General features: G+C 50.6%; 1 protein-coding gene across 3 annotated transcripts in view; it reads left to right on the forward strand.

Moving 5' to 3' along the window:
- LOC146260583 (nck-associated protein 5-like) overlaps nucleotides 1-12,832 on the forward strand; it is a 106,965-nt gene that overhangs the window by 18,123 nt on the left and 76,010 nt on the right. For 2 of the 3 annotated variants that reach the window (XM_084668117.1, XM_084668118.1), the window contains exon 4: nucleotides 7,897-7,964. The exons of the other annotated variant lie outside the window; for it this stretch is intronic. In XM_084668117.1, the coding sequence (XP_084524243.1) occupies nucleotides 7,897-7,964 (68 nt within the window). The remainder of the gene's footprint in view (nucleotides 1-7,896; nucleotides 7,965-12,832) is intronic. 3 annotated transcript variants of the gene reach the window in all.

Raw genomic sequence — 12,832 nt, forward strand, 5'->3', positions numbered from 1 at the left:
CCAACATTCCTGTTCTGGAACTGCTTCTGGTGAGTACTTCATCATCCTCCTCTTATCCTCTCACTTCTCTCCTCCTCCTTCTTAATAGTGTTGAGCTGTGTTGGGGTAGTGTGTCCTGGGCTGGAGGAGGAGGAGAGGAGGAGAGGAGGAGAGGAGGAATGGGTTTCAGATGCAACAAGGCTTTGACTTCTATCTGGAGAGCGGCTACTCTGAGACCCCCCCACCCTACCCGCCCCACGCTAACTTGACGCTTTTGTTTTTAACGGTCTAAACATTCCTGTGTGTGGAGTAGGGTTGCAAAATTCCAGGAATATTCAAAGTTGGAAACTTTCCACAGGAATTAACGGGAATAAACGGGAATTAACGGGAATTAACAGGAATAAACAGGAATTTTGTTGGGTAATTTAACTGTATTTACCTTGTCATAAGCAAATTGCCTTTCAATATGTTGCAAGCTATAATTGAAATCTCTATCTGACTGCAATACCGCTCTTGGCCTCTACACAATTCAGCGCTCTCACACTCGCCAGGCATAGGGCTGAAACGTTCAGACGCAACACTGATGACAAAGACATTCATAAACAACAGAAAGTTTTTTTGTTTACGTTTGTTTCTGGCAGACAATGTTCCCAACCAGCTGCATTCAGGGTCCAGCTGAGCTAGGCGTGCATGGACTTGTTCTCAACTACATTTAAGTTCCCTGTTAAATGCTTTTGCAAAAAAACTTTTTTCCCCAAATTCCCCAAATTCCTGAGCCAAAATCCCGGGGAATATTTCCCGAAACTTTCCGCCCCTTTGCAACCCTAGTGTGGAGGCTGGCTGGCTGTGTGTGTGTGTGTGTGGAGGCTGGCTGGCAGGCTGGCTGGCTGGCTGTGTGTGGATGTGGAGGCTGGCTGGCTGGTTGGCTGTGTGTGGATGTGGAGGCTGGCTGTCTGGCTGTGTATGTGGAGGCTGGCTGGCTGGTTGGCTGACTGGCTGGCTGTGGATGTGGAGGCTGGCTGTCTGGCTGGCTGGCTGTGAGTGTGTGTGTGTGTGTGTGTGTATGTGGAGGCTGGCTGGTTGCTCTACGTAGCATATGCTAACACCCTGCAGCTGCAGCCTTGAATAGGAAGTCATCATGGATGATTAATTAACTTTGCCCTCGTTTGAGCTTGCCTTATTACCTTTAAACAGCTGAATTGGAGCTCTGCATTCCCCCACTTTCCCCCAATGAAGGTCATATTATTCATGCAGCACTGGATGCTAGAGTTCAGTCAGAGCGTGTTTGTCTGGTTGTGTGTTTGGAGATTGGTGTGTTAGACTTCCTGTGTGATGGTTGTATCAGCTGCTCTGCCTTTCAGCCTCAGTCTGGGTTGGGGTTAAGAAGACACACACCTCAGTTAGAGTTAAGGTTAGGCAAACAGCGGATGAAAGCCTGGGTGAACTGTAAAGTACATGTTTGATGACAGGTTTGTCAGTGATCAGCAGGTGATCAGAGGTGCTGGTGTCTGGACCCGCTGATGGAACCTCCTAGAACACACTCAGTAAACGCTTCCGTCCCTAGGTAGTTAAACACACACACCTGCCAGGTGAGGCAGCTGGAGGTCTGTAATGACTCTTACTGCTGGGTGTGTGGTGTGTGTGGTGTGTGTGGTGTGTGTGGTGTGTGTGGTGTGTGTGTGCAGCGAGGCGGGCCTCAGGTGAGCAGCCTCAGGGAGGGGGGGAGGGAAAGGGGGGAGGAGGGGGGGAGGGGTTGGGTCAGAAGTCAGCGAGGGACCCTCCCCTCCTTCCCTCCCTCCCTGCCTCCTTTCCTGCTTCCCTGATAGCCAGCATCAGCATGATGAGAGTTAGAGGAGCGAGGGGCTCCTGGCTGAATTACTCTGCAGCTCCACTGACTGACTTCCTGTCTCATGTCATGACTCCAGTGGCTCTGACAGAACAGAGAAGCATTCCTTTGGTCTCAAGACACATCTATCTCTATTCTCCCTCCCTCTCACTCTCGCGCTCGCGCTCTCCACGTGTTCCAGCAGGGATTAAATCCACCACATGAATGACCCAGATGAAGCGACTTTGCTAGGTAAACAAATACTAACCGTGCAGTGGTGGTGTTGTTGGTGTGGGGGAGACAGACGTCCTAGAGATGACAACTCACCGCAGACGTCATCACAGTCAAAACTCAAAGACCTCTTAGACCCACCCTGGAACAGCTGGGGATCTTCACCCTGGAACAGCCAGGCCAGTATTGAGGCCTGCTGATGTCACCCTGTCTTAGGCAGAACCAGCAGCTCAGTCCCCCCCCCCCCCTCACAACCTATCTGGAATCAATCAAACAAACATGGCTGCTAAAAATAGACCTCCACTTGAGTAGATGACAGTGGTCATTAGTGTGGGGGTACATAACAGGCGGGATATCTTCACATTCCTGACAGAGAGGTTGAGGGAAGTTTGTCCTTGTTTATTTCAAGGGAAAAAATGTGTCAAGCAGCTGTGCTGTTCTGCTGTGGCAGCTCCTCAGCTCTGACCACTGAAACACTGTTAGAACCTCAGCTCTGACCACTGAAACACTGTTAGAACCTCAGCTCTGACCACTGAAACACTGTTAGAACCTCAGCTCTGACCACTGAAACACTGTTAGAACCTCAGCTCTGACCACTGAAACACTGTTAGAACCTCAGCTCTGACCACTTAAACACTGTTAGAACCTCAGCTCTGACCACTGAAACACTGTTAGAACCTCAGCTCTGACCACTGAAACACTGTTAGAACCTCAGCTCTGACCACTGAAACACTGTTAGAACCTCAGCTCTGACCACTGAAACACTGTTAGAACCTCAGCTCTGACCACTGAAACACTGTTAGAACCTCAGCTCTGACCACTGAAACACTGTTAGAACCTCAGCTCTGACCACTGAAACACTGTTAGAACCTCAGCTCTGACCACTGAAACACTGTTAGAACCTCAGCTCTGACCACTGAAACACTGTTAGAACCTCAGCTCTGACCACTGAAACACTGTTAGAACCTCAGCTCTGACCACTGAAACACTGTTAGAACCTCAGCTCTGACCACTGAAACACTGTTAGAACCTCAGCTCTGACCACTGAAACACTGTTAGAACCTCAGCTCTGACCACTGAAACACTGTTAGAACCTCAGCTCTGACCACTGAAACACTGTTAGAACCTCAGCTCTGACCACTGAAACACTGTTAGTACCTCAGCTCTGACCACTGAAACACTGTTAGAACCTCAGCTCTGACCACTGAAACACTGTTAGAACCTCAGCTCTGACCACTGAAACACTGTTAGAACCTCAGCTCTGACCACTGAAACACTGTTAGTACCTCAGCTCTGACCACTGAAACACTGTTAGAACCTCAGCTCTGACCACTGAAACACTGTTAGAACCTCAGCTCTGACCACTGAAACACTGTTAGAACCTCAGCTCTGACCACTGAAACACTGTTAGAACCTCAGCTCTGACCACTGAAACACTGTTAGAACCTCAGCTCTGACAACTGAAACACTGTTAGAAACACTCACGTCTGAACCTTAATCTACTGCTGGACTTTCTATATGCACTATGTGTGTATGTGTGTGTGTGTGGCAACTGCTAAATTAATATAGTGTGAAAATGTGAATGTTATTTGAAAATGTACGTACCTCTACCACAGTAGTTTAACATCCTCAGAGGCTGGAGGGGAGAGGCTGGAGGGGAGAGGCTGGAGGGGAGAGGCTGGAGGGGAGAGGCTGGAGGGGAGAGGCTGGAGGGGAGAGGCTGCTCTACAGGCTCTGTTAGTTGTCAGTCACACTGCACCCTCAGACAGCCTGGTATTCATGACCTCATAGAGTCTTTTCACAGGTCAAAGTTCAGGACAATAATTATTTCCTGCATTTCCCATTCCTCATCAAAGATAACCTTTCTGACCACAGTGCTTGAACACACACTCACACAACCTGTGAAACCAGTAGCCCGTGATGTTACTTTTCAGTTGTCCGTCACCGTCACTGAAGGCAGGAGATATGGGTGTGATGAGCATGAGAGGCATGGAGAGATGACAGGAGCCACAACAAACACAGTCCTGGTGTCACATTAGCATACACCCCCACTATCCACCCTCCCTTACTACCACAAACCTTCTGAACACATTCCTGGAGAACATAGACAATCAGGTTGAGACAGAACCCACAGATCTGTTTCCCTAGGAAACATCCATGGTACTAGCACAAACAATACGTTGGCTGATTCTTCCACAATGGTCCTTTGATAAATATTAGAAGACAGTTTAACTGGTCTCATTCAGGTATGTTTAGCTTAAATGCTAACTGACTGGAGCTCGAGTGCTTTCTCCAGGAATGTGTGTCTCACCTCCACATCTGCTCAGCACATGTCTGGACTCAGAGACAGACTGCCCAGGGACACAGACTTATCCCCAGTGTCATAAACCTGACACTAGCTGTCCTTAGTCATTCAGTAGTCATTGAACACCTGCTAGCTGGATTTTGTGTGTTGTGTCTGGTCAGATAGACTCTGTGAGGGTTAGGGCGGGCGTTCTTACTCTCTTCCATCAGCGGCTTGTTAAAGACTCTTAGACCCTGAACTGAGTCACGCCTGTTCTAGCGGAGATGGACAACATCTTCCCCTGGTCATGGCTGGGGCAAACAGAAGCCCAAGTTACCCGGTGAAGAGACATCTGTTCAACATCAGCCCTGTCGTCTGTCACATCTCCTCTAGTCTGTCTGTCTCTCTGTTAGTCCATCTAGCTCACTGTCTTCCTGTCCCTCCCTCCCTCCCTCCCTCCCTCCCTCCCTCCCTCCCTCCCTCCCTCCCTCCCTCCCTCCCTCCCTCCCTCCCTCCCTCCCTCCCTCCCTCCCTCCCTCCCTCCCTCCCTCCCTCCCTCCCTCCCTCCCTCCCTCCCTCCCTCCCTCCCTCCCATCTCTCTCTCCCCATCTCTCTCTCCCCATCTCTCTCTGTCTCTCTCTCTCTCTCTCTCCCCCTCTCTGTCTCTCTCTACCTCTCTCTACCTCTCTCTCTCCCTCTCTCTAAGGGGGCATTATTCTGGGTTGCCAGGTTTCCTTTTAATTTCCGTCATCCCCCCACCCGGTCTAAACACACCTGGTGGTGGATGAGTCCCCAGACGATCGTAAGGCTGCTGGTCCCTCACAGACAGTCCCAGACACGCCCTCCACATTCCTGTTATGGTTGGAAACATAGACCCTGGTGTGAATACCACTGTGTTTATTTTTCTGACACACATTCTTTTGGAGCTCCTCCCTAGTTAGAGTAGTTCCCCTCTGGAGGGGGGGTCAGTTCTGCTGCAACAGGCGTGTTGCTAGTGTATGCTTGGTCTGGACACAGGTAGCTCTGTAGCAGTGCCGCACTGCAGGGAGAGCAGTGTGTTTTCTCTGCGGGGTGATTAGCATGGTGAACAGTTTGTCAGTGTTCAGCAGCAGGCATGAACGGCCTTCTATGAACAAGAGGGCTCCCCCTCTTCCTGGTGAGGCTGGAACTTATCTTCGTGTTTGGAAAGATAATCTGCAGGATTTGGATTCCTGTCTGTGGCTGGGTGTTGATGTGGGGAGAGAGAAACCTGGCAGTGGAGAGTGTGTGTGTGTGTGTGTGTGTGGGCTTGAGAGACCAGGGAACTTCTGATAAGCAGCAGAGAACCCCCTGCAAGAGGAACAGGCTGTCTTTGTCCAAACAGGTAATCCCACTCCTCAGTGCTGCCACTGTGCTAGCTCCTCCATCACGCTGGCTCCTCCCCCACGCAGGCTCCTCCCCCAATCTGACTCCTCCCCAGAGAACCGCCACCATGCTGGCTCCTCCACCCTTCTACTAGAAAGCGATGATAAAAATGTGCATTGTCCCTTTATGGGCAGCTGGGAGGGGCTGTGGGTGGGAGGGGGCAAGCTGGCCTCCCCAGAACCCACGAGGCTCGCCATAGCAACCCTTTCCCCGGAAACAGGAGTGGTTGCCCCTGGCGCCCTTATCTGAGGGATTTCAGCACGGACTGATGAGGGAGAGGAAGACCAGAGCTGGACCTCAACCCTGATGAGGGAAGCAGGGAGAGACTGTCGTCACATGACCAATAACCTGCCAACCCAATCATACATACACACACACCTCCTCCAGACAGGAGTTAATCAGACATCACTGCCACGCTCTGCCAACACTGCAGACGACTCTCCTCAGAAACCATGACTTCACTTTCTCACACACGTCACACACACCACCAAGAACGCTGCTACAGCAACATTCAAACACCTGTACTGCATCTGTCATATTACTGAATAGCAATGCAGCGGTCAGATTATATACATATTCATACGTTTGGTGGGTTGATCAATTTTGACCTGTACTTTTACAGGTCAGACCAGGCTGTAGCTAACAGGACAGGTTCTGTTTTCTGCATCCATGAAGGGAGACTTAGACACTGCTTGTTCATGTCCCTGAGGAAATCCCCGTCATTTAATTAAATTACACCCTGAGAGCACATGACTGAAGTCTAGGAAATCAATGCCGGGCATCTGTCCTGCTGAGATAGTGGTCTGGCTCTGAGATTTGTCAGGAGCTGGAGAGATTACATCAAGTTCATTAGTATCGGTCATGAGAGCCTCGTGATTCATTAGCAATCCCAGTCACTCACCACTGCTCACTGCTCAGCTCACATGTAGAATACTACGCTCCACCTTCCCTCTTCTGTTTTATACAGTCAGGTCTTAGAGAAGCAAATCATTAGGACAAGCCAAATGAGCTGAACATCTGTTTTTCCATCCTGGTCTTAGCTCATTGGGTTCATGCTGTAATTCAGTAGCACACGTTTAGTTGAGTGTGGCGTTTCCCTCTTGACATGACACAGCTGGCGTGCTGCATGGCCTCAAGGACTTACCATGAGGAGCTTCTGGAGTTACCGTTTTCTCTCTCGCTCTCGCTCTCTGGAGGGGTTGGGGTCTGGTTTAAGGTTTAGGTCATAATCTTGTGTCGTTGAGCGCAGGGCTGTCAACGACTAAGATTTTCTTTGGTCGACAAGACTCGACTAAAATGTCTGAAAGTCGACTAATCGAACTTTGAAACGCTTAAAAAATTATAATAAAAAAAAACGTACAAACATTTTCGCAATCTGACTTGAATGACCGAATGCCGATGGTATTTAGTATCTCTTACAATGTACTACAAAATTAAAAATATTGTTTGTTTAACATGCAAATCATCAGAGCGAGCTTATCACTGCCTGAAAACTTGCAGCATGCAAACTTACGTAGAAGCTGAGTGGGGAACGTTGTAACAGAGAAATATTTTGTTGTCTTGGCCGGAGAAGATAATGTCATTCATTTTGGATGTGATTCTTATAATAGGCATATTCATTTTTCAACCCATCGCGTTAGCATGAGCGAATTATGGCAAGACCAACTTACGTTTTTCAGGTGGTACGCTACATCATATTTGACGTCGAACTATGAAAAATAAACTCTTGTTGGCAGAGTTTGCATTCAAAGTTTGAGTCACCCGACAAATTAGGCTATGGCAGAGTTTGTAGTTCTGCAGCAAATTGTGCTCGTGCCGTGTGCAAAATACCAAACCAAAACAAAGTGCAGATTAACGAAAGGGAAAACAGCAACACCTTTTCTTTTAAATTGGCCTATATATTTTTTGAGTTGGTTTATTTGACTTGAATAATATAATCTACAATTTCCGTTGAACATTTAGTTAATTCAGCAATGATGACACAAGCGGGAATCAGATCTCACACTGCTATATGGCAGCTCGACTAAAATAATCTTATTCGACCAAGAGCATATCAACCAGAAAATCGACTAGTCGACTAAGTGGGGACAGCCCTAGTTGAGCGCAAGTCTTTTGTTTTTGTTTTCTTCCTGTTTCCGTGTTGACCAGGTTTGGCCTGTGTTGTTGTTCACAGGAGGACTCCACCAGAAACATTGAGGAGTTTCTTCACCAGCTGGAGGAGGAGCGGAGAGGGGTGAGGAGGTGAGGAGAGGGGTGAGGAGAGGGGTGAGGAGGTGAGGAGAGGGGTGAGGAGAGGGGCAAGGAAGAGGGGTGAGGAGGTGAGGAGAGGGGTGAGGAGAGGGGTGAGGAGAGGGGCAAGGAAGAGGGGTGAGGAGAGGGGTGAGGAGAGGGGTGAGGAGAGGGGCAAGGAAGAGGGGTGAGGAGGTGAGGAGAGGGGTGAGGAGAGGGGCAAGGAAGAGGGGTGAGGAGGTGAGGAGAGGGGTGAGGAGAGGGGCAAGGAAGAGGGGTGAGGAGGTGAGGAGAGGGGTGAGGAGAGGGGCAAGGAAGAGGGGTGAGGAGGAGCGGAGAGGGGTTAGGAGAGGGGCAAGGAAGAGGGGTGAGGAGGTGAGGAGAGGGGTGAGGAAGTGAGGAGAGGGGTGAGGAGAGGGGCAAGGAAGAGGGGTGATGAGAGGGGCAAGGAAGAGGGGTGAGGAGGAGCGGAGAGGGGTGAGGAGGTGAGGAGAGGGGTGAGGAGGTAGGGAGATTCCACGTTTTTGTGACAGATGTGTGTTGTGTTGGTAGGTTCTCCATTCCACCACTGCAGCATCTGAAACAATGTTCTAGGAGACAAGCTTTGTGTGTAAACTTGAGAAATGCTGCTGTGGGTCAAACCCACTAAACGTGACAAAAGAGGAGAGTTTTTATCCCAGTGTGTGGCTGGCCTGGGGCATTTGATCACATCATCTAATGACCTTGGCCCTCCATCTCAGTCCGCACAGTGACACAACATCCAAAAGAGAAGCGAGACCATTTCTTAAACTTCACCCCTCCATTGTGCTGCTTCTTTCCAACTCAATGGTGTTGGTGGCCCCCCTTCTCTGGGCTTATTTCCCCCCTGAGTGGGCAGGTGGGGGTCTCTGTGTGTGTGAGGGGGGAGGGGTTGCATAGGGGTCCTTAAGTGGGAGGCGCAGGGGGTACCAGCCCAGGGTCCCTCCCCCAGGGTCCCTCACCTAGGAAGTGATGTAATAGAGGGGATTGTCCTTCCTGACCCCCCTAACTACCCATCCACACACACACACATATACATACACACACACACATACACACACACATACACACACACACAAAGGAGATCTCCTTCTTATACGACAGTGTCAGAACCCCCCTGTGGAGTCAGGGCAACCAGTACACGTTTCCATGGAGGGAAGACAAGGATCGGTATAAATAGACACATCTTTGTGATGGAGACTTTGGATGGATGACTTGGCTGTGGTTTGGTTCCTGTTCTCCCTGCGATGTTGGCAGGCCAGGGCATTGACAGTGATGGATGACACCATAAAGTCTTTTGTTTATCTGGAGCAGAAAGCTCTGCTGGGGAGGTCCCCTCCCCTCATTAGACGGTGTCTCATCACTGCATTGTAGAGAAATCACGCCTTCCCACCCTCTAACCTTCTGAATATGGAGGCCATCAATCCTCCAGCAGGAGGAAGGAGAGACACTTACATTCCACCCATCTAGGACTTCCTTGTTTTATGACCTTTTCCCGTTCTCCTGTTTATTCTTGGCACTGTTCCACTGTTGTCATATTAACACACGTTTGCACAGTTGAGGGAGTGATTGTCATGGAATTTTACATGTACCATTGTCCTCACCAACCCTGCCCCCTCACCAACCCTGCCCCCCTCACCAATCCTGCCCCCTCACCAACCCTGCCTCCCTCACCAACCCTGCCCCCTCACCAACCCTGCCCCCTCACCAACCCTGCCCCCCTCACCAACCCTGTCCCCCTCACCAACCCTGCCCCCTCACCAACCCTGCCCCCCTCACCAACCCTGCCCCCCTCACCAACCCTGCCCCCCTCACCAACCCTGCCCCCAGAAACTGTTGATTCTCTGCTCAGGCCAAAGCCAGGGAACTTACAAGTTTAATGGGATAAGTTGACCCGTCCTAATGCTATAATGTGATAATTCTAAGCTTCCCTGAGACCCCCTGTTCTTCTGGGGTCTGTGTGGTCTCTGGAGAGCAGAAACTAATCCCTTCTTTACAGGGCAGCTCTGCTCCAGCACATCTCCATGTGTCAGAATCCTCAACATCTCCAAGCACCTGAGATGGATCTCTCTCTCCTCTCTGTCTGTCTGTCTGTCTGTCTGTCTGTCTGTCTGTCTGTCTGTCACCTCTCTCTCTGTCTCTTCCCTTACCTCTCCCTTTATCTCTCTCCTCTCTGTCTGTCTGTCTGTCTGTCTCTCTCTCTCTCTCTCTCTCTCTCTCTCTCTCTCTCTCTCCTCGCTCTCTCTTCTCTCTCTCTGTGGTTTCTTCCAGGAGTAGTGTAGCTGTAGGCAGTCAACATACATACATGCAGATCAGTCAGGCACTGGTTAGGGTGCTAGGGTGCAGGACTTGCTTGTCCCCTAAACCCTCCACTCTCCTCCTACCCCCCTCCTGTCTTCCCCTCTCCTCTCCTCCATACTATAAGTATCCTTAGCAGCAGTCATCCTGACCTTCAAGGCCTCCCATCTCTGTTGTAATAAATTCAAGGTTGATCCCAGCTAAGTGGTCATCTATGCTGCAGCGTGGTCGTTTGGTCACATTACATCATATGGTTGATTTGATGAAGATGTGAGGGGAAACCAGAACAGCAGCTTCATCTAGCGAGTTTGGACGAGAAGGTCTCCTCCACGAATATGCTAACTGAAGTTAACGTGATCGTGAATACAGACCTTTCCTCCACTCTGACCACTGAATTACTGTTAGAACTATGCACTTCTGATCCTGGATCTGCTGAACGTTCTGCATGCAACGTTTGAATGTTGCTTTGGATTAAAGCATTTGCTCAAATAATTTGAATGTAAAACTGTAAAAGCATAATACAGGTCAGGTGCTGTGGAGGTATTTCTACCCTGTGGGTTCTTGTCTAGCTAATGATCTTCTTCTAAGCTGAGAGAGTTTCAGCGTGGTGTTAGGGTTAGGGTTGGGGTTGGATAACTGCTAATGACCACTGGCATTTACGCCTGTGGCTACCACCTCATTCCACAGTCATGACGAACCCAGATTAGCTCCAGTTTCACACGTCTAACAGCGTTTAAGCAGCAGCTGCAGTCTCCAGTCCTGCAGTCTCCAGGCCTGCTCTCTCCAGGCCTGCTCTCTCCAGGCCTGCTGTCTCCTGGCCTGCTGTCTCCAGGCCTGCTGTCTCCAGGCCTGCTGTCTCCAGGCCTGCTGTCTCCAGGCCTGCTGTCTCCAGGCCTGCTGTCTCCAGTCCTGCTGTCTCCAGTCCTGCTGTCTCCAGGCCTGCTCTCTCCAGGCCTGCTGTCTTCCCATGCCTGCTGTCTCCAGGCCTGCTGTCTCCTGGCCTACTGTCTCCTGGCCTACTGTCTCCTGGCCTACTGTCTCCTGGCCTACTGTCTCCTGGCCTGCTGTCTCCAGGCCTGCTGTCTCCAGTCTTGCTCTCTCCAGGCCTGCTCTCTCCAGGCCTGCTGTCTCCAGGCCTGCTGTCTCCAGGCCTGCTCTCTCCTGGCCTGCTGTCTCCTGGCCTGCTGTCTCCAGGCCTGCTGTCTCCAGGCCTGCTCTCTCCAGGCCTGCTGTCTCCCCATGCCTGCTGTCTCCAGGCCTACTGTCTCCAGGCCTACTGTCTCCAGGCCTGCTGTCTCCAGGCCTGGGTTAGGGTTTGCGGTGGGGGAAGACGGGTGAGAGTTAGGGTGAGAGTCAGCTCATTGTCTCCGAGGCCCTTAGGTGTGTGTGTTATCAGCAACATTCTAAGAACACACACCCAGACGCCGGCAGAATGAACTGGTCATGAATGTGCTGGAATGTTATCTTATTTACTTCTAGCCATGTGTACTTGAGAGAGAGGGAGACAGAGAGGGAGGGAGACAGACAGAGAGGGAGGGAGACAGACAGAGAGAGAGGGAGGGAGACAGAGAGGGAGGGAGACGGAGAGGGAGACGGAGAGGGAGACGGAGAGGGAGACGGAGAGGGAGACGGAGAGGGAGACGGAGAGGGAGACAGAGGGGGAGGGAGGGAGACAGAGAGGGAGACAGAGGGGGAGGGAGGAGTTAGAAGCTTCTGTAGTCCCAGTCCTCCATGTTACGGATTCATCACTCAGTGTCTCCCTGCTTCTGTTTATTCAATTAGAAAAGAGCTTTCTTTAATATTTCATGATTATGCTACATGTGCCCTAGTTACAGCTGACTCCATTCATCTTTTGTGTCGTGAGGGACCCTGTGAGCTGATTGGCCAGCTGCTCTCTGCTCGTATGCAGATCAGACGGCTGCTCTTCTGATAAACCTCATTATCTGGACGCATGATGTTTCTGTCCCAGTCAACCTAATCACAATCAATGAGACTTCCTGAGTGTTTATTGTGATGAATGTTGTTCTTTGTGGTACGAAACAATCCAATAATACAAGCTGGCGTGGCAAAAAGTAAATGTGTGTGTGTGTGTGCTGTGTGCACGTGTGTGTTTACAGGACATCTAACCTCCACTCTGCTCTAAAAGAAGCAAGAGGTGTCAGCTCTCTCCCCTGTTGTGTGTGTGTGTGTGTGTGTGTGAGAGCTACAAATGGCTTGTGTGATTAGCGTAATTGTTCATTTAGTACGGTGAATGTGGTGCAGAGGGCTCCTGATTGGCTCTCGGCTCTCTTCGTCCTCTCAGCTGAAGGCTTAGTCTTCAAGACCCCTTTAATTCCCCTCACAACCCCAGGACCCGCCCCCGCTTTTACTGACACGTCCTGTTGGGGAGGAGACAATAGAAGGAACCCCCTTTCTCCCCTCTCTCTCCCCCTTCCTCCCCACCCCCCTCCCCTCCCCCTGCTCAGAGCTGTCCCTAACCCAGCCGTTCAGCCATTCAGCTGAGACTGATGGTGTTCACAGCAGATGGGCCAGGGGGGGGGGGGGGTCTCTCTCTCTCTCTCTCT

The sequence above is a fragment of the Hypomesus nipponensis genome, chromosome 12 (assembly GCF_054491055.1).
Source record: "Hypomesus nipponensis isolate SF chromosome 12, ASM5449105v1, whole genome shotgun sequence".
In the NCBI taxonomy this organism is placed as follows: Eukaryota; Metazoa; Chordata; class Actinopteri; order Osmeriformes; family Osmeridae; genus Hypomesus; species Hypomesus nipponensis.